Genomic DNA, 24,297 nt, shown 5'->3' with positions numbered 1-24,297 from the left:
GTCATCTGCATATCTTAGATGGTTTAAATACTTTCCGTTTATCGACAGTCCCTTCGTTTCTCAATTTAGTGATTTAAAGATGTCTTCAAGTGCGGCAGTAAATAGTTTTGGAGATATGGTGTCTCCCTGTCTTACTCCTCGGTTGATTTTTATTGGCCTCGTTTTCATTCCGTTATCCATCGTGACTACCATTTCAGCGTGTTGGTATATATTATGTATTAATATCCTATATCTAGAATCTATTCTGCTGTTGACCAGTGCTTCCTCAATAGCCCATAATTCTATGCTGTCAAAAGCTTTCTCGTAGTCTATAAATGCTAAACAGATTGGTAAATTGTATTCGTTAACTTTTTCTATTAGGACCTTTAGTGTGTGAAGATGGTCACATGTACTGAACCCTTTTCTAAATCCGGCTTGCTCTACTGGTTGATATACATCGAACTTTGTTGTCAATCTATTTGTAATTATTTTTGTGAATGTTTTATAAAGTTGTGATAGTAGTGATATTGGACGATAATTTTTCAGATCTGTATTGTCCCCTTTTTTGTGTATTAATATTGTGTTAGCAGTATTCCATTCCCTTGGTATGTTTCCTTCAAATAGGCATTTATTAAAAAGTATTTTTAGGTACCTGATGACTTCTCCTCCTTCTTTCAACATTTCTGCCAGAATTCCATCACTACCCGGTGCTTTATTTCTTTTCAATTCTTTAATTGCATTTTCTATTTCTACTTCGCTTATTTCGGGCATTACTTCAGAATTTACGTTTGTTATTTGTCTTTTCAGATTTTGCTTTGAAGAGTCGGGGGGATCGTTTCTTGAGCGGTATAACTCAGTATAGAAGTTTTCAACTATGTTTGATATCTGTGCTTTGCTTGTTTCTAGTTGGCCTTGTTGATTTTTCATAGTTATAATATTTTTCTTTCCTAATTTCGGTTTGGTACTAATAGTAGAATCTCAGAAATTTACAAAACATAAAGTGTGTTGGAGATGTGCGATTCGCTCCTGTAAAGCTAAAATTTATACTGTGGGTGCCGAAAAATTCATTATGGGCAGTGACGTAGAACATACGCATGAAAGAAATTTGAAAAAACCAAATAGGCAGATAGTCAGTGTTGGTGTTAAACGTAAATCAAACAAAGAAAATTAATCCATGCTAAAATCTCAGGAATTGGTTCGCTAGGAAAAAAATATCGAACTAGAGCATGAAGCTAGTCATTGAAACATATTTTTAGAGTAATTTTTTAATAGAAACAGAGGCTTTGGTACTACCAAAAATAACCAAAGACTTACCAAAACAGGAAATAGAATTAGAAGAATACGAAGAAACCTCTTCGGTGAGTTAATGATAGCCATAATTTCTTCGCTTCAATATTTTCTTATCGATTTTTTATTCTTGTATTTCCTCCATTCTGATATCCAAGCCTTTATGTCTTGTGTTAGAGAAGGATATGTGAAAAATATTGTTTTTTGGTATGTGTTACATCTAAAATAATCATTTTTCTTCTACATCATCAAAACTTCGTTAGATTTGGCTTGTTTATATATTTTTTTTAATTTTGAATTATCTTGGTCATTTTCCCCCCTCCTTCATTTTGAGACTATTATCTAATATGATCAAACATTTTCTACGTAGAAAGCATAAACGTATGATCTTGTATTTTCTAAGATAAGATTGTATCTCTTATCCAATTTAATTGTATTATAATTGAATTCAACTAAACGGATTTTAAAAACATACCAAAATTTTGCAATATTTATTATTTATATCAAATTTGTAGTTCATGCATACACAATTTTAAAAATGTGTAATGGGAAAATTTTTACCGTCAATGTATAACGCCCTACACACTGATTTATCACCTTTGGCGTCCAGACGGTGTAAAATTAAACCAAGTACATGACATTTCTTGGAAACTCCTCTGAGGTTTTATTACCCAACAATAATAGAATGATAGAAAGCCACTTTAAATGCTTAAAAATGTTTACTAAGTTTCCATAAACAGGTCAAATCGATTGTACAATAATCCTTGTTAGGGTTTATGAGTTTGGGTTCTTAACGGTTTTGTTGCTCTTTATAAATTTGTGTCAGGTAGGGGAGTGGTAGGAACACTGAGACGAAAAAATTTCAATGCCAATAACTTTTTTATTAAATGCTACTTTAAACTTATATTGTACAATGATATTTGGTGTATAAATAAGAACTGAAAAATCATGTCGTTTTCTCATAAAAATTAATGTTAAAACCTCAAAAATATAAAAATTAAAAATTAGTAAATGTCTCACTGTTCCTTTCAATGTGGGAACACTGAGACGTAACAATTAACATTATTTGACGTTAAGACTATCAAAGTTTAATTCAAATTTTAAAAGCGAACTTTGGCGCTTGGTTAACCCTTGCATTAAAGGGGGCGGCAAAATCATTTTAATGTCTCTTTTTAATACATGTGAGACATCTGGGACAACTGGAAAGAAGAACCTATTTTCACATTTAGCGCTTTTTCGCAAAAACGATATTTTAAAATCATTTTCTTTTATTTGAGACAAGACTTTGCCTACATAATATGTCTTTTGCTTAGAGTTGAATTCAACGAGCACATAATTCCCATCATTTGGACAGCGATCAAGATCTTCGAAAATAATTGGTTATGGATCTTCACCAATAAAATCCTCCCCTCCGCTGAAATCTTGTAGTTCCATCTCATTTTCGTCTTGCTCGTCAGAATCACTATCTAATACGCGCCGTGCTACTTTTTTCTGTTTTGGTGTTTTTTCTTTAGATTTAATCATCTCCATTTTTTCCGGGGTATCCGTAGCTATTATCGTCCTTCCTTTGCGTCTTTTGTTGCCCTCTACAGATTTTCTTGTCGGAGCTTTAGGATAACCCTTAAAAACTGTTGGACTAACAAAGGTTTTAGTAGTAGTAGCAGTATGACTTGGACCTGGATTTTCTACATCTGGAGATTCACTTATCTTTTCAGCAGCAGCTTCAACTGCAACAAGCGGCCTATCTGTCACAAAACTTGACAAAAAATCTTCTTCAGCGAAGACATGCCGATCGAATGGAAATATTCCAGATTTTCGAAAAGCGCTTGCGATGTTAACTGGCGTCATTGGTCGTGGATATGCTGTGCCCACACAGGCTGCTACGTTGTAAATTGTAAATGTCTGACCGGGATGGTTCATCATCCATGCATCTACTGCAGCATTATAGAAAGTTTGAAATGGTTTTAATAAGCCTACGTCCAACGGCTGTAATCTGTTCGTGCAGTGTGGCGGTATAGTCAGGATTGTAACGCCATTATTTTTACATAAATCGATTGCCTCAATCGATAAATGACTTTGATGATTATCCATTAGCAATAAAGAAGGGTTTTCTCTAGTACTACCAGTGTGCTTAATAAAATGCCTAACAACTTGCACAAAGCACTCTGTATTCATCCAACCTGTTTTTGAAGCTAGTTCTAAAGTTCCAGGAGGCGACCCATTTATCATAAAATCTTTAAAGTGTACTCTTGGGAATACCGGAGCAGGAGGAATAGCTACTCCAGATGCTCCAACAATACAGCATGTTATAACGAGTGTTCCACGTTCGCCACTTGTGGCTTTACTAACCTGTCGTATACCTCTTTCTGCAAACACTTTTTGGGACTTTTGAACGGTAACGGTTCCTGTCTCATCTAAATTAAAGATGCGACTACCATCTCCAAACACAGGGAAACGCTGTAAAACGGTTTCAAGTTTACTGAAAAACATTTCAACATTAAATTTATTGAAACCGGTTGCCCTTGCAAGACTACAACCTTCTGGGGTCCGGAGGGATAAATTATTGGAATGACGTTTCTGAAATCCTTTCATCCAGGCAAGTGAAGCGATTTTTGAAGTATGCCAGTTTGCTGGAACCACTATGTTATTGTAGACTGCGGCTTCATATGACAGTTTTCGGGTATCTTCTCTTCATAGGTCATAAAACATTTTAGAACATTTAATTATATATTCGCACAAGTCGTTCTCCTGTTCGATAGTAAAAATTTGTTTTACTTTGTAATTAGGACATAAACGGACGTTCTCATCTTGTTGATATTTTTTAACATATCTGTGGACTGTTTGGAAAGATACTCCTTTTATTCGTGCTGCTTGCCGTATAGAAGTGCCACCTTGTACTAATTCAACAGCCTGTCTCATCATATCTTCAGAGAATCTTCCTATTTTCCGATCTGTTTTATTTTTTCTTGGCATCTTCGTTCTGTAAGAGAAATTATTTTGCAAATGACCTGGCTTATACAACTATAACGGAACAGTGAGACAGTAAAGGAACAGTGAGACGCGTCTCACTGTTCCATCTGCTGTGTTGTCTCACTGTTCCTTAAAAAATAGTTAATAAAAATATATGAAAAAAACTAATAAAATATGTACAAAAATCGTTTGTTTTAATTTAATTGTTTCGTAAAATGGTTTACTTTGTAGTTAGAATAACCTACCTTGTCTAAGAAACTTCAATTTTCGTGAAAACAGCGGCCACGTGGATACGGTATATTTACTACGATGCACTCACTTCAAATGACCAGCGATAACTAAAACATTTCTTGTTGAATCTTAATGGTTTCTTATTTGCTTCACTTTAAGGTGGTAATAGGCATGTTCGTTTAGTTCTACCTTATAATACCGAACGTGGTAAGCTCTACCGCGTTTGTCTCAGTGTTCCGACCGTCTCACTGTACCTACCTCTCCCCTACTTCCGATCTCAAATTTTCGTGGTTTATTTGTGTATTGTTTATTTGTAAATATAATTTTACGTTATCAAAATGGTTCAAAATGACTTTCCAAATACAGACTAATTAAAATTATGTACTCTTCTTCTTCATTCCAGAGTTTAGGTAATATATAGTTTTATCTTTTCAAAAGGCGTTCTATTCTTCTTGAAGATGGAGATATCAGTCCCTAATAGGGTCATCAACCCTACTAAACCACCACTTCCGCCCCATATAAACGACAAAATCAAACAAAAGACTTATCTGTCAGTTTCAACGCACTCGAAACGCTCATATTAGAACAGAATATAACCGCCTATCGGCTGTAATCAAATTTATTCTTCTTCTTCTTCTTTTTTATAAGCAATTCTGCTTGTTTACTGGCGGATTAATACCTCTATGGAAGGTTGCCACTCCATCTTTTGCGCGGTTTCATTTTCTTCTGTCACTTCTCTTTCGATCTCTCAGCGTATTTCCTGTAATTCTTCTCAGTACTCTCATCTCTGCCGTTTCCAGTAGCTTTTGGGTTGAGGTTGTATCGGGTCTTGTTTCTGAGGCATATGTCATTATTGGTCTTAAACTGGCTTTATAAATTCTTGATTTTATCTGTGTTAATGTGTCTGTTTCGCCTTATAGGGTTATTAAGGCATCCTGCCTGTTTATTTGCTTTTTGTACTTGACCTCTCACTTCTTTGTCCAGGTCTACATACTTCCACTACGAAAACCCTGTTGTTTATCTGCTAAACTTATCCTCTGATTGTAAAATTTTAGTTGTAAGTTTTAGCGTAGTCTTTAACAAGTTTATACCTCTGTAGTTTTCTGGCTGTTTTTTATCTCCTTTTTTGAATAGTAGAATTAGTTCGCTCATTCCCCATTCTTCCAGTATTTTATTGTGTTTTGTAATTTTATTAATTGTTCTGTCATTGCCTCTCCAGAATATTTCAGTAATTTGTTTGGTATCCCGTCTTTACCTGCTGCTTTTCTGTTCTTCAGGTTTTCAAGTCTTTTCCGAACTTCCTGTACATTTATATTAAGTTCTTTATTTGTGGTAATTTCTAGTGTCTCCGGTTTTAGCGTCATTGAATTTTTATCAAATCGAGAGTCAAGCGAATACACATTTCCTACATAAAATTGGCCGCTCGTTCTTCTGCCATACTCAGAATTTTCCTACATCTAACAGTTCGTGATAAAAATTTCCACTTGGATGTCTGTATTTTCTGAAAATTTCGTGAAAATTAAAAGTGTATATTTTGTTTGAAATTTGAATTATTTCGATTAAGGGTGACTTGCTGATTAATAAAATCTAAACACGTGGCCAGAAATTATGCACCGTTTTGCCGGAAAATCGAAAAAACTGTAGACCATTGGATTTTTATCAAATTTCGTTAATCGGCTATATTGGCGTCAATTTTGGTCCGAGAGTCAAGCGAATACACATTTCCTACATAAAATTGGCCGCTCGTTCTTCTGCCATACTCAGAATTTTCCTACATCTAACGGTTCGCGAGAAAAATTTCCACTTGGATGTATGTATTCGCTGAAAATTTCGTGAAAATTAAAAGTGAATATTTTGTTTGAAATTTGAATTATTTCGATTAAGGGTGACTTGCTGATTAAAAAATCTAAACATGTGGCTAAAAGTTATTCACCGTTTTGCCGGAAAACCCAAAAACTGTAGATTTTTTAATTCGATTTTTCCTCTTTTCCGGCAAACTGGGGTTAAGGGATCAGAAAAAAACACACTTTTGGAATAAGCTTGGACCAAGTGCATGTACCAAAACATTAAACAAAATTTTTTTTTTTGGAAAATTTGGAAACAATTTTCCAAGGGGGTACCCTTGGATTTTTATCAAATTTGGTTAATCGGCTATATTGGCGTCAATTTTGGTCCGAGAGTCAAGCGAATACACATTTCCTATATAAAATTGGCCGCTCGTTCTTCTGCCATACTCAGAATTTTCCTACATCTAACGGTTCGTGAGAAAAATTTCCACTTGGATGTCTGTATTTTCTGAAAATTTCGTGAAAATTAAAAGTGTATATGTATTTTGTTTGAAATTTAAATTATTTCGATTAAGGGTGACTTGCTGATTAATAAAATCTAAACACGTGGCCAGAAATTATGCACCGTTATGCCGGAAAATCGAAAAAACTGTAGACCATTGGATTTTTATCAAATTTCGTTAATCGGCTATATTGGAGTCAATTTTGGTCCGAGAGTCAAGCGAATGGACATTTTCTACATAAAATTGGCCGCTCGTTCTTCTGCCATACTCAGAATTTTCCTACATCTAACGGTTTGCGAGAAAAATTTCCACACGGAGGTCTGTATTTGTTGAAAATTTCGTGAAAATTAAAAGTGAATATTTTGTTTGAAATTTGAATTATTTCGATTAAGGGTGACTTGCTGATTAATAAAATCTAAACACGTGGCCAGAAATTATGCACCGTTTTGCCGGAAAATCGAAAAAACTGTAGACCATTGGATTTTTAGCAAATTTCGTTAATCGGCTATATTGGAGTCAATTTTGGTCCGAGAGTCAAGCGAATGGACATTTTCTACATAAAATTGGCTGCTCGTTCTTCTGCCATACTCAGAATTTTCCTACATCTAACGGTTCGCGAGAAAAATTTCCACACGGAGGTCTGTATTTGTTGAAAATTTCGTGAAAATTAAAAGTGTATATTTTGTTTGAAATTTGAATTATTTCGATTAAGGGTGACTTGCTGATTAATAAAATCTAAACACGTGGCCAGAAATTATGCACCGTTTTGCCGGAAAATCGAAAAAACTGTAGACCATTGGATTTTTAGCAAATTTCGTTAATCGGCTATATTGGAGTCAATTTTGGTCCGAGAGTCGAGCGAATACACATTTCCTACATAAAATTGGCCGCTCGTTCTTCTGCCATACTCAGAATTTTCCTACATCTAACGGTTCGCGAGAAAAATTTCCACTTGGATGTATGTATTCGCTGAAAATTTCGTGAAAATTAAAAGTGAATATTTTGTTTGAAATTTGAATTATTTCGATTAAGGGTGACATGCTGATTAAAAAATCTAAACATGTGGCTAAAAGTTATGCACCGTTTTGCCGAAAAACCGAAAAAACTGTAGATTTTTTAATTCAATTTTTCCTCTTTTCCGGCAAACTGGGGTTAAGGGAGCAGAAAAAAACACATGTTTGGAATAAGCTGGACCAAGTGCATGTACCAAAACATTAAACAAAATTTTTTTTTTTCGAAAATTTGGAAAAATTTTTCCAAGGGGGTACCCTTGGATTTTTATCAAATTTGGTCAATCGGCTATATTGGCGTCAATTTTGGTCCGAGAGTCAAGCGAATACACATTTCCTACATAAAATTGGCCGCTCGTTCTTCTGCCATACTCAGAATTTTCCTACATCTAACGGTTTGCGAGAAAAATTTCCACACGGAGGTCTGTATTTGTTGAAAATTTCGTGAAAATTAAAAGTGAATATTTTGTTTGAAATTTGAATTATTTCGATTAAGGGTGACTTTCTGATTAAAAAGAAATTAACATGTGGCTAGAAATTTGCACCGTTTTGCCGGAAAATCGAAAACACTGTAGATCATTGGATTTTTATCAAATTTCGTTAATCGGCTATATTGGCGTCAATTTTGGTCCGAGAGTCTACGGCAGCTAGTGACCAACCATCTTCTAACTTCGTTACGACTTTATTTTATTCTAATTTATGATATTGCTCTTATTTTAATTTATTAAAAAAACATTATAATTTATATCAATTTATTAAACCACTGTACAACAATTTATTTGACTAATAATTAAATAATTTATCTATCGGACGTTACAATTTAAACACGGCGCGCGATCTTCAGATCTTAACTGTTCACTTCCCAACAAAATTTCTCTTTTTATATAAAACTCCGTTAGTTTCGGAATTCCCTGTAGCAGACATGAATTGACTCGAACATTGGGGAAGACCGGTTGTTGGTGGTGTTGACAAGAATAACGGGAACTCCATCGAATAGACTGGTATTTTGTTTGTTTGTTTGTTTAGTTTTTCAACTGCTTAGAAACCTCGAGTCGTGGATGACTGATCATAATTCGGGTCTAGAGGTTTCTGGTAAACAAACTAGAACAAAAACAGAATTAGTCATAATATATTTAGTTTTAAACGCCATAATTATCGTAACACAATTCTTACTTTTAGTTTTTCGCTAGCATGTGAAGCCATTTTTTGAGGTTAAACAGAATAAGTTATCTCACAAATTTTAAGATTTGGCAGTGATAGTAACAGTACGTAAATAATAAGTATTTATCCCTCAAAATACACTGCTCAATTTTCAACAAAATACGCTTTAAGTAATAATAATTGACGTAATACAATCAACAACATATAAGAAATACATAAAATCGAAATATTATACAGACCTTTGTATCGTTATCACTCCTAGTAATCAGTAAACAAATAATTGAATCGATAAAAAATAAACTAATGCCTTGAACTTTGTTGATTTTTACGATTGCTATATAGAACAGACTATTGTTCTGTTTTATATTATGCTGCAAGTAAAGATATAATTTCCCAGAATCAAAATATTTTAAATTAAGGTCAGTTGTGTCATAAACACTGTTGTCTATGACTGTTTGTAATTGTTTCTTTTATTAAAGTAGTTAACTTTAATAAATTCGTGATAAGGCTGTGATTAATGAAAACATTGTAATATTGCAGATTATTTATCTGTTAAAGATATAAAGAGATTTCAAAGGGGTCGTTTGGTATCATAGAGCTTATTATACAGCTAGAATTATATCCAGTTGCACTAAAGCTTACAGTATATTTATAGAAAACTTTAATTAATTGTAAAGCAACTGGTGGAAAAAGATAGGGATACAGAAACTCATAAACGCAACAGTCTTCCGGGTTGAACCGCGTCGATTATCATTGCGCCGAGCTTTCGACATCCTCTTCGATGTCTTCTTCAGGGCTTCCGAGGTCTCACTCTCCAGAGCTCCCAGACACCAGTACACTGATCACTAACCAATGCATTACTACCACGGGGAACAGAGGAAAGTTCATTTATTCGGTCGATGGGGACGTGGTTTGAGTGGATGTTGGCGCAGGAGTTGGCGCGAACATTTCTGACAGTAGGATTTTGATTGGCGAGTGGAGCGGACGATATTTTCTTTATGAGAGGTCTCTATGTGGAAGGTAACCGTATGTTGTCATCTCCTTTATTGAGACAATTTGGTCTTTTTTCAATTTCTATGGCTTCTCGGATAATTCTTGGCTTATAGAAGTCTTCTTCTTCAAGTGCCATCTCCGCGGCGGTGGCCGGCAATCATCATAGCTATTCGGACTTTTGAGACGGCTGCTCTGAAAAGTTCATTTGATGTACATCTATACCACTCTCTCAGGTTGCGCAGCCATGACATTCTACACCTCCCTATGCTTCTCTTTCCTTGGATCTTTCCCTGCATAATCAGTTGGAGCAAGGTGTATTTCTCTCCACGTGTAATATGTCCGAGATATTCTAATTTTCTTGTTTTTATTGAATTTAAAATTTCCATATCTTTGTTCATCCTTCCCAGAATCTCTTTGTTTGTGACGTGTTCTGTCCATGATATTTTCAGAATTCTTCTGTACACCCACAGCTCAAATGATTCCAGTTTTTTCATTGATGTCGCATTCAAGGTCCAAGATTCCATTCCATAAAATAAAGTCGAAAAACATAGCACCTCGCCAACCTAACTCTTAGTTCCAGTTTTAAATCCCTCTTTAATCCCCTTTAATCATTGTTCCCAGGTATGCATATTTGTCCACTTGTTCGACGTTGGTTTCGTTTATTAGAAGATTCTCGTTATTTCTTTATAGAAGTAGATGTGGGCTATAGTTCTGAAGTTTTTAACATCAATTTTGTGACCTGTATGAAGATGGTGTTGACCTAGAGCTGAAATTCAATTGGAATTGCATGTTCATAAATCCTATTTTGCATTCTACGATTTGTTTGGCCTATATAGGATCGGGAGCAGTCTGCCCAAGGAATTTCATAAAGTCCGTGTTGTTCATTTGGAATGTTATCTTTAATTGATCGTACAAGAGATGAAAGTTTTTCATCATCATCATATAACGGGGGTCCTACGGCGATTGCCGCTTCCCGCATTTCAGCCTCCATCTTTTCCTATCTCTCCAATCTCCCTCTTCTAAGCCTCTAGATTGCATTCTTTTTGTAATTTCTCTTCTCCCGGAATTTGGTGGTCTTCCCCTTTTTCTTCTTTCTGGCGGAACATACATTAAGGCTTTCTTTGGCCACCGCCATCTTCAGATGAAAGTTTTTGTTGGGGGGTAAATATTGTCTGTATTCCTCTCGATTTAAGAATTTTGTCTATTTTGTCAGTGACACCTTGGATGTAAGGAAGAAAAATTTTCGTATGATGAGGGTCTGAGTCATTGATGTCTGTGGATGCTTTTGGATGTGGTTTAAGATACGGGCTTGTTTTAAACTAGAGAGCTCATCGGTTCTATTTGCATCATCGCAAAGGCATATTAATCTGGAGACAAGGGTATTAATGACTGAATTAATTTGTGAAGGTGGATGATGAGAGTTGGCATGCAAGTAACGATTGGTATGGGTGGGTTTGCGATAAACAGAGTAATGAAAACTTTGGGATTGGTTTTTCTTTATGATAACGTCGAGAAATCTCCATCGTTTCCATCTCCATCGTGAAATATACTTTGGTGTTCAATGATCTTGAGAAAGCATTAGGTTCCTCTGGAGATTCTTTCGTGAGCGCTCGATGGTACAAGATTCCCCGGTAAAAGTGTGAAGATTGTACAATATACTTTAATAAGATACACAGTTTTATATTTATACAAAGAAATCCGTTTACTGATGATCCATTGAACACGTCTTTTTGCTGTGTTGATTGCGAGATTGCCGATTCTTCTTAAACTCTGGAGTAAATTCTGAAGATACGAGAACAACGAGGTCATCGCATGACGAATCTTATTCACTACAATTCCGTTAATTTTAGTATCTTTATCTCTGTTCTGTAAATGTTCTGACGATTTATTCTACATAGGAGACAACCCACATCTAAACATAAATATAATTATCTTATGTATTTTCCGTTAAATATGCAATTAGCGTTTAATTGAAGTTCCAAGATAGCTCGTAACCTTATTGTTAGGTTCATCGTATCCAAAATTATACAAAAACAACGCAAAAACAGTTATAACTAGTGATTTGCATTCGTCGAGTCAAGTACTTTCTGATAACACTAATCAAGAGAACCGTTACCCCAATTTGGTATGTTTGTGTACATCAGTTTGTATTAAAAATATTAATATCATTTGTTTTTGTGTCGGTGTCATTCTATTAATAAAGATAAATGTTAGCGGCAGTAATGAGGTCAATTAAAAAAGGTTGTGGAACCTTCGATCACATGTTTTGTTTCCTGTGTTTGGTTTTTATCGTTATAATGTCGTTTATAGATTAGAAATAAGATGTCAGAACAGAACTAGTATTGAAAAAGATTACACAGACCGGCCCAGATGTAGCCACGGGTGTTAGAAGTTCAACAACTTGTATTAAGGAATATAAATATACAATACAGAAATAAGTCCAGAGACATAAAAACCTTCTTCCAAATACGATAAACATTTTAATTTTTACCGTATTATTTTCATTTCAGTTATCTCCATCTTTTCCTGAACCTTCCTTACAGGCCATACTTCACCACCATACACCGTCGCAGGCCTCACCACACTCTTGTATATCGTTCCTTTTAGTCCTTCCCCGATTTTTCGATCACACATTATTTGCCATATAGCCCAGTCTGGTTATACAAAAATCATCGATTTCACGGCAAAATGTTTCGCAGATATCTGAAGCTTTTAAGACATAGGTGGGGGTTACTAGATGACGAATAGATAAAAAGATACTCCTATTTTTACTTTGCGTTTTTTTTTAAACAATAATTTATGGTCAGAATTTGATTTTTTATCTATAAGTTTTTTCCCTTATAATTTAAATAAACAATTTATACCATTTTTTTATATCAAGAATATCTTTATTGTCCCGTTTTTTCAATTAAAATTGATAAATAATTTACAAAGATATTTGCAAAAAAGCAGTTTTTTGCACTAATTTATAAATTTAATTAATTTTTTAATTAACATAATAAAATGTTATTAATACATTTCAACATTGAGGAATTACCGTCCTTTAAATTTGTGCGAAATTTCCCCCCGATCGGTCAAATAATTTAAAAGTTATTCAATTTGTTTATCCCTGGGACTAATTATTTAAACCATTGAACTTGCCCTATGAATGATGCTAGACACATTTAACAAATTTCATAGGATTCTTTAAGACTTATACTATCTTAGAAGTTAAATGAATATTGAGTTTTCATCGAAATTATCTACAAAATAAACGTTTGAAAAAGGGGTATGTTTTTTACTTATAAACAATTGTAATAACTTCTATATTTTTCAAGCTACAGACTTGTACGTACAACTATTAAATAGCTGGTAAAAAACTCACATTTAACAAAAAAAAATAAACCTTCTATGAACAATAGGAACGAAGTTAGCGATAATTTTTTTGTTAATTATATCTCCATTGTTTATAAACATTAAGAAGTAAAACTTGCACAAATTTTGAATGAAATTCTAAACTTTATATTGAATTTTATAGCTATAAAATTCATCCAATTTTTCGAAACTTAAAACCTTTCGAAACGAAGTTACTTTCGAAAGATCGACATAGGAAAGTGGAGGGGAAACTGTTTTAGCTCCTCGCTGCAAAATTTAATATTATGGTTACGGATTTATCATTCAAAAGCTTCAACAGTTCTGTAGGAATTTCATCAGGTCCATTTGCTTTTCCATTTTTAGCGTTTTTTATTGCGTATTCTACTTCTTCTTTCAATATGTCTGGCCCAGTTGCATTGATTATCTGAAAGTTGTTTCTATCGTCTTCAAATAATTAATTCAGGTATTCTGTCCATCTTTTTATTTTATTCTCTAGATCTACAATAAGATTTTCATCTTTGTCTTTAAGTTTACCTATTTGGCATTTCTTTATGCTTCCTGTTATCTCTTTTACTTTTTTGTGGATATTGAATATACTTTTTCTCATAGGTTTCCATTTCTTCACATTGTTCTTTAATCCACTCCTCTTTGGCTTCTTTTATTTTTTTTATGTGTTTATTTATTTCTTTGTATTTGTGTGGGTAATTCTTGATCTTTCTTCTTTGTTCCATCAAGTCTAGTATATCTTGTGTCATCCACCCCTTATTCTTTGTTGTTGTTTTTGTAAGATGTTTCTTTCCTGCTGTTTGTATAGCTGTATTTATGTACTTTAATTTGTGGTTAACGTTGTTTGTATCGTTAATTTGTTGCTGCGCTGAACGGAGGTTTTCATTTATTTCTTCTCCTGTTTCTTGTCGTATATTTTTGTTTCCAAGTTTATTTAAATCTAGTGCCTTTCTGTGTGGTCTTCCAATCTTTTTTGGTCTCGCCTCTATCACAGTAACTACTGGATTATGATCTGAGCCTATATCAGCTCCCGGGTACGTCTTAGTACATTTAACAGCATTATGATACCTCCTTGCTATCATAATGTAGTCTATTTGATTTCTCACTATTTTTTCTTTGGTATGTTGTGGAGATGTCCATGTATATAACCGTCGAGGAGGTAATTTGAAAAAGGTATTTGTTATTACGAAGTCTTCACTTTGGCAAAATTGAATCAATCGATCTCCTCTGTCATTTCTGTTTCCAAGCCCACATTTTCCTACTTGTTCTCCTACCTTACCTTGACCCACCTTGGCATTAACATCGCCCATTAATATGTTAATGTATGAAAAGACTGACTTAATAAGTGAAGACAAACAACCTGCAACAAAAAGGTTCAGACCTGACAGTGAAGTCGAATAAATGAACCAAATTTTAACTTTTAAACCAATGTATGTAAAGAAAATAAAAACAGTAAAGTTCAATAAACATTGCAAAATTTAATAAGGCAAGTGATGAAAAAATCGACTTATTTTATCAAAGCTGTAAGGTAGATTAGATTAATATTGTATCATATTTGTAAGAAAAATAGAATAAAAATCAATATTGTTAATTATAAAAATACAAACAATTATAATTAATATAAGGAATATAATAATATAATGTGTAAAAAATTACCTGAAATTTAATTTATAAAATATATAAGTATTATTACATCATTGATATAAAATGAAAAAACATATGTTGATTTTCCGGGATTTTCCGAGATTTATGGGGGGTGAAAATTATGTCACCATTATTAATACTGCGACAGACTATTCGAGCAAATTAAAAAAAAAGCAAGTATTTAGGGTGAATTTCAAATGGACTCAATTTTTCCGAGTTTTCCCATATTTTCCGGCCAGTGAAAACTATGTAGTTATTCATATTTTGACGAGCTACCCCAGAATAAAAAAAGAGGCTTGCAGCTGCAAAGGAATCGTGTTGCAATTTAAAGTTCCGATGTCGAAAAAAAACGAATCTGAAACAGATATCCTCTCCACTTTCCTATGTCGAACTTTCGAAAGCACCGTCGTTTCAAAAAATTAGATAAATTTTATAGCTATAAGTTTCAATATAAAGTTTAGATTTTCATTCAAAATTTGTGCAAATTTTACTTCTTAATGTTTATAAACAATGGAGATATGATTTTTTTAAAAATAGTCACTAACTTCGTTCCTATTGGTCATAGAAGATTTTTTATTTTTTAATGTGAGCTTTTTTACCAGCTATCCAATGGTTATATGCACAAATCTGTAGCTTGAAAAATGTAGAAGTTATTACAATTGTTTATAAGTAAAAAACATACCCCTTTTTCAAACGTTTATTTTGTAAATAATTTCGATGAAAACTCAATATGTATTTAATTTCTGAGATAGTATAAGTCTTAAAGAATCCTATGAAATTTACTGAATATGTCTAGCATCATGCATAGGGCAAGCTCAATAGTTTAAATAATTAGCCTCAGGGATAAACAAATTAAATAGCTTATAAAATATTTAACTGATCGGGGGGAAATTTCGCACAAATCTAAAAGATGGTAATTCCTTGATGTTTAAATGTATTAATACCATTTTATTTTGTTAATAAAAAAATTTATAAAATTTATAAATTAGTGCAAAAAAACTGCTTTTATGCAAATATCTCTGTAAATTATTTATCAATTTTATTTAAAAAAACGGGAAAATAAAGATATTCTTAACATAAAAAAATGACATAAATATTGTTTATTTAAAATATAAGGGAAAAAATTTATAGACAAAAAATCAAATTGTGACCATAAATTATTGTTTAAAAAAACGCAAGGTAAAACTAGGAGTATCTTTTCATCTATTCATCATCTAGTATCCCCCACCTATGTCTTAAAAGCTTCAGATATCTGCGAAACATTTTTCCACCTTTTTTTTTTAACCAGACTGGGCTAATAGTATTGCCAGTAATTTACTTGTTTAGTTGTAGGGTTACGAGAATATATTTCTTTAGATTTTTCTGTCTTCTTTTTCACAATGCATATGACATTTCTATTTTCAGTTATCTAGAGGATTTCTTGTAATGATTTTTGTTTGGAATCATACGGGCTCCAAATATTCCTTGCGTTATTTTTATTATTATCTAAAGTTTAATTACAGCTAACCATAAAAAGTAAATTTCGTTAAAAACGCAGATTCCCTCCAATTCGTTCCAAACCAAATATTTACAAACTGTAATTGAACCACAGTAATAAAATGTACATACAGTGAATGTTTTTGTGACGTTATTGACTAAATATTTTGTTTCAGAGACTTTTTACCGAGAGGAGCTGGTATTGTTACCAGGCGGCCGCTAATACTCCAACTGATCAACTCCAAATTTGGTGAGTCTAGATAGGAAATTCCACTGGAATTTTCTTTGATATAAATTTAATAGATTTTGGAGTTGATTTAGAAAAATCAGAAGTTATTTGACAAAAAATCGTCCCAATTTTAATATTTTATGTACCAGTCCGTTTTGATTTTAGTAGAAGGACGACAAGACGACAACAGAATAACATTTTACTCTGTTGTACAACTTTCATAACAAATAAGTCACTTTTGGAGAGTCGCTGAACTTTTTGCGTAAAGAAAATAGACAACATAGCGCCTGTAATAAAATATTACAGGCGCTATGACAGGCGCTATGTTTGCTATGTAATAAAATATTACAGACTACTTAAAGAATGCAGGCTAGATTATAGATATACTAAATTATTATACAAAATATACCTGCAGGCAACAACCACTGTCAGATTACATACTAACAGTAATCGCATAAAAATAGAACGGGGGGTTAGACAAGGAGACCCAATGTCACCTAAACTTTTTCATACGGTGCTAGAACATGCTTTTAAGAATTTGGATTGGATAACAAAGGATATAAAAATAGATGGAGAATATCTAAACAATTTACGTTTCGCCGATGATATACTTATAATAGCTGAAGATCTAGGTATGACAAGAGAGATGGTACAGGAACTCGTTGTGGCTACAGAAAATGTAGGTTTAAATATAAATATCTCGAAAACAAAAATCATGACCAATTTGGTACCCAACCAGAACATCAGTATTGGTGGGAAAGAAATAGAACTCGTAGATAGATATAAATACCTGGGACATGAAATTATGATTGGCAGGGATAACCAGACTCATGAACTGAAGAGAAGAATCGGCCTTGGGTTGGCAGCATTTGGAAAACTTAGAGAAACTTTTAAAAGTGAGCTGCCCACATGCCTAAAGAGAAAGGTATTTGATCAGTGCGTCCTCCCAGTCTTGACGTACGGAGCAGAAACACTTACCTTAACAAAAGCAGCAGCTACCAAACTGAGAGTCACGCAGAGAAGAATGGAACGGTCAATGTTAGGAATAACTCTGCGAGACAGAATAACCAACGAAGACATCAGGAGAAGAACCGGAGTGACTGATATCATCGAGAAGATAGCCAGACTAAAATGGAGATGGGCAGGACACATAGCCAGAATGACAGATGGGCGATGGACAAAGAGGTTATTAGAATGGAGGCCAAGGGAAGACAAGAGAAGCGTCGGTCGACCACCTACAAGATGGACTGACGATTTAAGAAGACTGAATAAAAACTGGATAAGAGCGGCGCAAGATAGACGGGGTTGGAAACATGAGGAAGAGGTCTATGTTCAGCAATGGACTCTTGAGGCTGGATGATGATGACGAAAACAGAAGAACCAAATGGATTTCGTGCAGGAAGATCGTGCACTGATGGTATATTCGTTCTGCAGCAGGTAATCGAAAAACGGAAGGCAAGGAATCTATCTATCCACCTATTGTTTGTAGATTTAGAGAAGGCATACGATACGGTATCTTTGAAAAAAGTGTTTCAAACATTAATGAAAGTAGGTCTCAGTAGAGAGTATGTGGGCACTATCGCAAATATATACAAAAATGCAAGAAGTGACGTTAAAGAAGGAAACTTTATATCTGAATCATTTCCAATAACAAAGAGGTTTAAATAAGGATGTTGTCTATCTCCGACCTTATTTAAAATATATATTAAATCATCGCTAGAGCAGTGGAGGAAACAAGTATCCAGAATGGGAATAGACATAGGCGGTGGTAAATATCTAACAACTTTATTTTTCGCAGATGATCAGTCGTAGCGAATGATGAGGAAGACATGGATTAGATGTTTAGAAAACTAAAGAAAGAATATGAAAAATGGGGCCTCAATATGAATATATCAAAGACAGAGTATCTTAAAATAGGAGATGATGAAGAAGATCCAGAGTTAGAAATTATAAACACAAAAACATGCAATGAATATAAATATCTTATACTATCGTCTAAAGATATTAGACAAGAAACGAAATTGACAATCTATCAAACCTTGGTAGAGCCTATTATGATTTATGGGGCAGAAGTTTGGCATATCACGAAAAAAGATAGAAAAAGAATAGAAGTAATAGAAATGGATTTTCTAATGAGAGCGTGTGTTGTATCCAAAAAAGATCATATCAGGAATGAAGATATTAGAAGGAGGACAAATACTGTATATTCCAGTGTAGACAGAATTGAAACGAGACAACTAGTGTGGTATGGTCACGTGAAGCAAATAAATGAAGATAGATGACCAAAGAAAGCTTTCAGTTACATACCACAATAAAGAAGAAGAAGAAGAAGGCCTTCAGTTGCCTGGGAAGAAAATGTACGGCACATAATGAAAAATAGAGCCATCAAAGAAGACGGGCGGATGGACAGAAAATTATGACGGTCGAAATGTGAGAAGCGGCAAAGGCAGTAGGAACCTCGCTTATATATATAGCTCAAACATCTTCAACTTCAAAAAGTTAAGTAATGTCTTCATTTAGCAATTCATCTTCAAAATTGTCTTAATTTTGATCACTCGCTAGGTTATACTCGTATAATGTTGCTGTAGATTAGAACGGTTGAATATTTTCAACCTTACAGCTACTTCCACTTGATGAAATAGTACCTAAACCTTCTCTTCCATACATAAAAAGTTATGTTGCGTATCTGGTTCTAATATGAAATTCATTATGGAAATGAGATTGTTTAATGGACTTTTTAAAAATGTCTTTACTTGATAATCAGAATCTCCTTGTAAGAACCCATTTCTATTATCTCCATTTAAACTTCTTATCAAGAATACAGTATTATTAATTCCTACCTGGTAGGTACCTAGAAAAACATATAGTCTAGTACTGTATACTGACAGTTATCTTAGATAACTAAGAAAGAAAGCGATAAAATGTAGATAACAGAAATGTTTTAAAATAGTTCAGTTGTAAATTTTAGACTACTTTTGACAATCAATATTTCTTTATCTATATTGAGATAAAATCCGTATGTGTAACATATTACATGTTTAGTTGAATTAATATAAGAGCTCCATCACGTACGTTATTTTTCCCTGAAGTAATCAAAACATTTTTAATCGTAATGTTCTGTTGGAACAGTCGTTTAATGATTAACAGGATCATTCTAAGACAGCATACCATCGACTGTTTAAATCTCTTAATAATTCTTTCCATAATGATTTAAACGTCTTCTATACCCCCTTTGTCCACCACATACAAAATATTGACAAGCATCTAAGAAACAGAATAGATAAATACACCGAAAATACATTAAGGCAATCCCAACAAGGCTTCAGAAAAGGAAAATCAACCACAGACGCCATTCATCTACTAACAAAACTGATTAAAAAGTGCTAAGAACATGACATAAACTTCCAGCAAGCCTTTGACTCTGTAAATAGACACCAACTCTTACTTAAAATGCAAATTATTGTTTTATGATTGTAATTAAGGTCCTGTAATTCACGAAGCGAAGATGTTTCATCTCAAAAATTCGACTTGGCGTTCTATCAATGCTCTACTCGCGATATTTTTCTGGAATCTTGTGTTGAAAGCGCTGATTCGGTGTTTATGCCTTCGCTGGCGATTTCTAGAACATATGTTCATGTATAAAAAGAGCTGCAGCATCCTTTGAACAGACTGAAATATAACAAATGTATTTGTAAGCGTATCCATATTATTGTAGACGAAAATTATTAGTGTCTTTATAATTATTATTGAGATATTTGTTATTTAGTGACTTTTTTGTGTTGTTAAGATCGACAAGATGACAGTCTGTCTACTACACTTCTTAACATAGCACTGGGTGGAGCAATTAAAAAAGCTAGAAACAACAAGATGATCATACATAATAGCTGCAAGGGATTAAAAAAGCTTAGATACGTACTGATGACTCTAATGAAAAACCGAAACTTGAACAAAAGGCGAATTATATGTTAATCTCAAGGAACAATTGTAACAGATAATAAAAATATTGAACAATGTTGCAAATACACCTACATCTAAATTAAAAAAACAGAACCTTCTCTTCTTAATCCTGTCTTTCTTAAAATTTCCGTGTATAGTTTATTTCACGAAAAATGGTTGAATGATTGCAATAAAACCCGACCGCAAGTACCCCAGCTTAGTAAACATTAGTTGAGCAGGTAAGTATTCAGGTAAAATTGAAGTAACTGTGGAGTGTCGTTATCTTGTTTGTATAATAAATTCCTGGTAATATAAAAACGATTAAAAAATCGTATAAAATTATAAAAACGATTAGAATACATTTTATTTCATGAAGTTGTAAACATTTTAACAGTGAGTTTCACTATCAATGGTTGATCTTTTAATGACCACAATAAATTTGTTGATCGTTAAGTATTTCCTAGAATAATTATACAGGTTACCTCTATTCTGTATAATTTGTAAAAGTATATAAAACCGATGAGAAATTTTTAAGTGTTACCATATACCTATTTATACCTATAAAACAGCATTATGTGGCGTCCGTGGAAAACATTGATGGTGCTTCTTCCAGTGTTCCAGCAAAGAAAAAGCATTTATCTGCTGACGCTAGAGAAATCGTAAAAACAATATATAGTTCTTTACTTACAAGAGGACTTACTGCTAATACTGCTGCCAGTGAAATATCTGATTTAACGAAAATACCTCTAACCACAGTGAAAAGAATTACATCAAGTCCCATTAAGTCAAGAAGGAGGCGTAAGGATGCCGGTTCTACCAAATGTATTGACGAAAGTGATAAGGACTTAATAAGACGAAAAATTTACTCAATGTACGAAAAGCAACGGATACCTACATTAGATGCTTTAAAACAACGGCTTACTAATGATGATACACAAATAAACTGTAGCCGCATTAGTCTTTGGAGGATTTTGTCTAAAATGGGCTTCAGATATCGTACAATTGACAAAAGGCAAGTGCTTATGGAGTCCCATCGTTTACAAAAGTGGCGTACTGAATATATAACTTCCATAAGAAAGTACCGTACAGAAGATCGACCAATAATTTATCTGGACGAGACATGGTTTGACACTCATGAAACACCATCCAAAGGATGGTCCGATTCTTCCAACAGGTGTCAAACAAAAGCTCCATCAAACAAAGGGAAAAGAATAACAATTTTACATGTAGGATCAGAAAATGGTTGGGTCCCAAATGCCTTATGGCTTTCTGCAAAGAACATTAAAGACTCCTGCGTGGACGACCATGAGGATACAACGGCAGAGCTTTTTGAGCAATGGTTTAAGAATTGTCTTATACCTAACCTTCCTCAAAACAGTGTGATAGTAATGGACAATGCAAGTTACCACAGTCGTCAATTACATAAGTCCCCAAGTGCAAATAACACGAAAATTGAAATTCAAAACTATCTGTTAGAAAACGATATATATTTTGAAGAAAGTTATTTAAAAAATGAACTGTTAGAAGTGTTAAAATCATTTTCTATTAAAAAAGTTTATGTTTGTGACGCATTGGCCGAGGACATGGGACATACAGTGTTACGGCTTCCGCCCTACTATTGTTTATTTAATCCCATAGAGCATATGTGGCACCAAGTAAAGTCAAATGTTAGGTCACAAAATGTTTCTCCGACTTTAAGTGGTAGTGTAGTCGAATTAATAAGGAAAGTGATGATATCTCCCCAGAAAGTTGGAAAAATTCAGTACGCCATGTAATGAACGTAGAAAATTCATATGTTACTTTGAATCACATAATTAAACCAATTGTTATTAATCTTGAAGAGGATAGCGACAGCGAAACAGAATTAGGTATTTAGGAATTCATAAATATATTTTGGTTATTTTGGGTATTTTTTTTGTAAATATTAACTTGTATATATTTTTCTATATTTTTTTTTCAATTCATATATTTTTTGTACATTATGTATTCGTTTGTATGTATATACTGTAAATAGAACTATTATTACTGTACATTTTTAAACTACTTTCTTCATGTTAAAAATTGTTCAATTATCAAGTATATTCACTTGAACAACCTGAAAATACCATATGAAATAATTTAATAAATTTTTATATTCGTGTATTACACAGCTACCAATGAAATATATTAAATAAGAAACTTTCTGAAGTGCGACCCTGTGTACTTCGGTAGTTTATTGAGAGACTCTTGTATACACAATAGGATCAACTCAGGTAACCATTAAGCACTCAACCATTTTTCGTGAAACAAACTTTACATTAAAAAAATTAAACTTAACAAATGTCTCCTAAGAAATTATCTAAAAGAATTACGCTGTTTACTTTACAGTCGGTTTCAAAAATTCCTAATCTGTTCGAAAAACATCTATTGTCTCACCTACCTAACCGAAACGTAAACAAAAAATACGATTATTATTAATATTCCTAGAAACCGCACAGAGAAGGTTTTATTAAGCCGTACGCCAAACATTGTCCTTTTTTCTTCTTTTCTGCAATTGTGGATTTATTCTGCAAATTTTTATTTCTAACGGATTGAAACATACACAGCATTTTACAATTATAACAATATATTGACAATCGAAAGCAGAAGAATTGTAAATATCCTACGCAAATTCGTTTTTATAACTCAACTCATCTTACCATACTATTCTAGACAAACAATGAATAACATTTCTTGCTTATGTTACAGAATATGGGGAATTTTTGCACAAGAAGGGCAACAAATACAGCGACTTTGGTGAGATCAGAAAGGAAATCGAAGCGGAGACAGATCGAGTTACAGGCAGTAACAAGGGCATATCCACCATACCTATCAATCTCAAAATATATTCACCTCATGGTAAGTTTTTTTTAGTATGACAATGTATAAATTAAAAGACATTATGACGGTCCAATTAAGCCTGTCACATATCTCATATTTAGTTTTATAAACAAAAGTTATTTTTTTTTAAAGTTCTGAATGATTCTCAAAAAGTTCTCGTCAAATTCAAACGAAATATAAAATTAATATTAAAATATAAATATTATTTGAGAGTAAATTTAATTATTATATAGACTAAATAAGATAATTAATAGTTATTTATGTACCAAGAGTATTAAGTGGATGTCTATGACTGAAGGCGACTATCTTACAAACACGAGGACCTCTGACCGAAGTGGTTGTAAATCGCCCGAGGGTATACACATCTATTAATTCCCAAAGTGCATACAAACTTTTATGCCATACTATTTTGCTCTTTTTCTTTTTCATAATCTAAATACTCTTAAAAATTCTGAAAATTTACCACAACTAATCAAATCGACCTAAGAAGCCTTTAGGCCTAAGAGGCCTTTCCAACAAGAAGAAATTTCCAGAAGATCAAAACATATGGGAGAAGCCATTATAGAAGAAGATCAACACTGCCCTTAAAAAGTCGAAACGGGAAAAAAAAGAAATTTGAAGAAAACGAGTAGGGAACATCCATAAACTACGTCGTAAAAAAATTGTACTTTTGAAAGGCCCGAAATGAGGCTCTCCCTCATTTCGAGGTCGCAATTGTAACTTATGACTTCCCTTTTCAGTAATTTTTTAAAAAATTCAATGGTATTTGAAATTGTATTTATAAAATACCTTGTGAATGCGATCATTTTTATTTAGGCAAAACATCAAGACTTTTAAATGTTAGAATAAGTGAACATCAATCTTATATTAAA

The 24,297-nt window shown here is 33.4% G+C and overlaps 1 protein-coding gene across 3 annotated transcripts in view; it reads left to right on the top strand.

Moving 5' to 3' along the window:
- The window catches only part of LOC140448750 (dynamin-like), a 53,785-nt gene that overhangs the window by 4,079 nt on the left and 25,409 nt on the right, over window positions 1-24,297 (top strand). For all 3 annotated transcript variants that reach the window (XM_072541863.1, XM_072541862.1, XM_072541861.1), the window contains exons 2-3: window positions 16,578-16,651; window positions 23,294-23,443. In XM_072541863.1, the coding sequence (XP_072397964.1) occupies window positions 16,578-16,651; window positions 23,294-23,443 (224 nt within the window). The remainder of the gene's footprint in view (window positions 1-16,577; window positions 16,652-23,293; window positions 23,444-24,297) is intronic.

Source organism: Diabrotica undecimpunctata, chromosome 8, assembly GCF_040954645.1.
Source record: "Diabrotica undecimpunctata isolate CICGRU chromosome 8, icDiaUnde3, whole genome shotgun sequence".
NCBI lineage: Eukaryota > Metazoa > Arthropoda > Insecta > Coleoptera > Chrysomelidae > Diabrotica > Diabrotica undecimpunctata.
The sequence above is the reverse complement of the archived record's forward strand: the minus strand, read 5'-3'. Positions and strand labels throughout refer to the sequence as shown.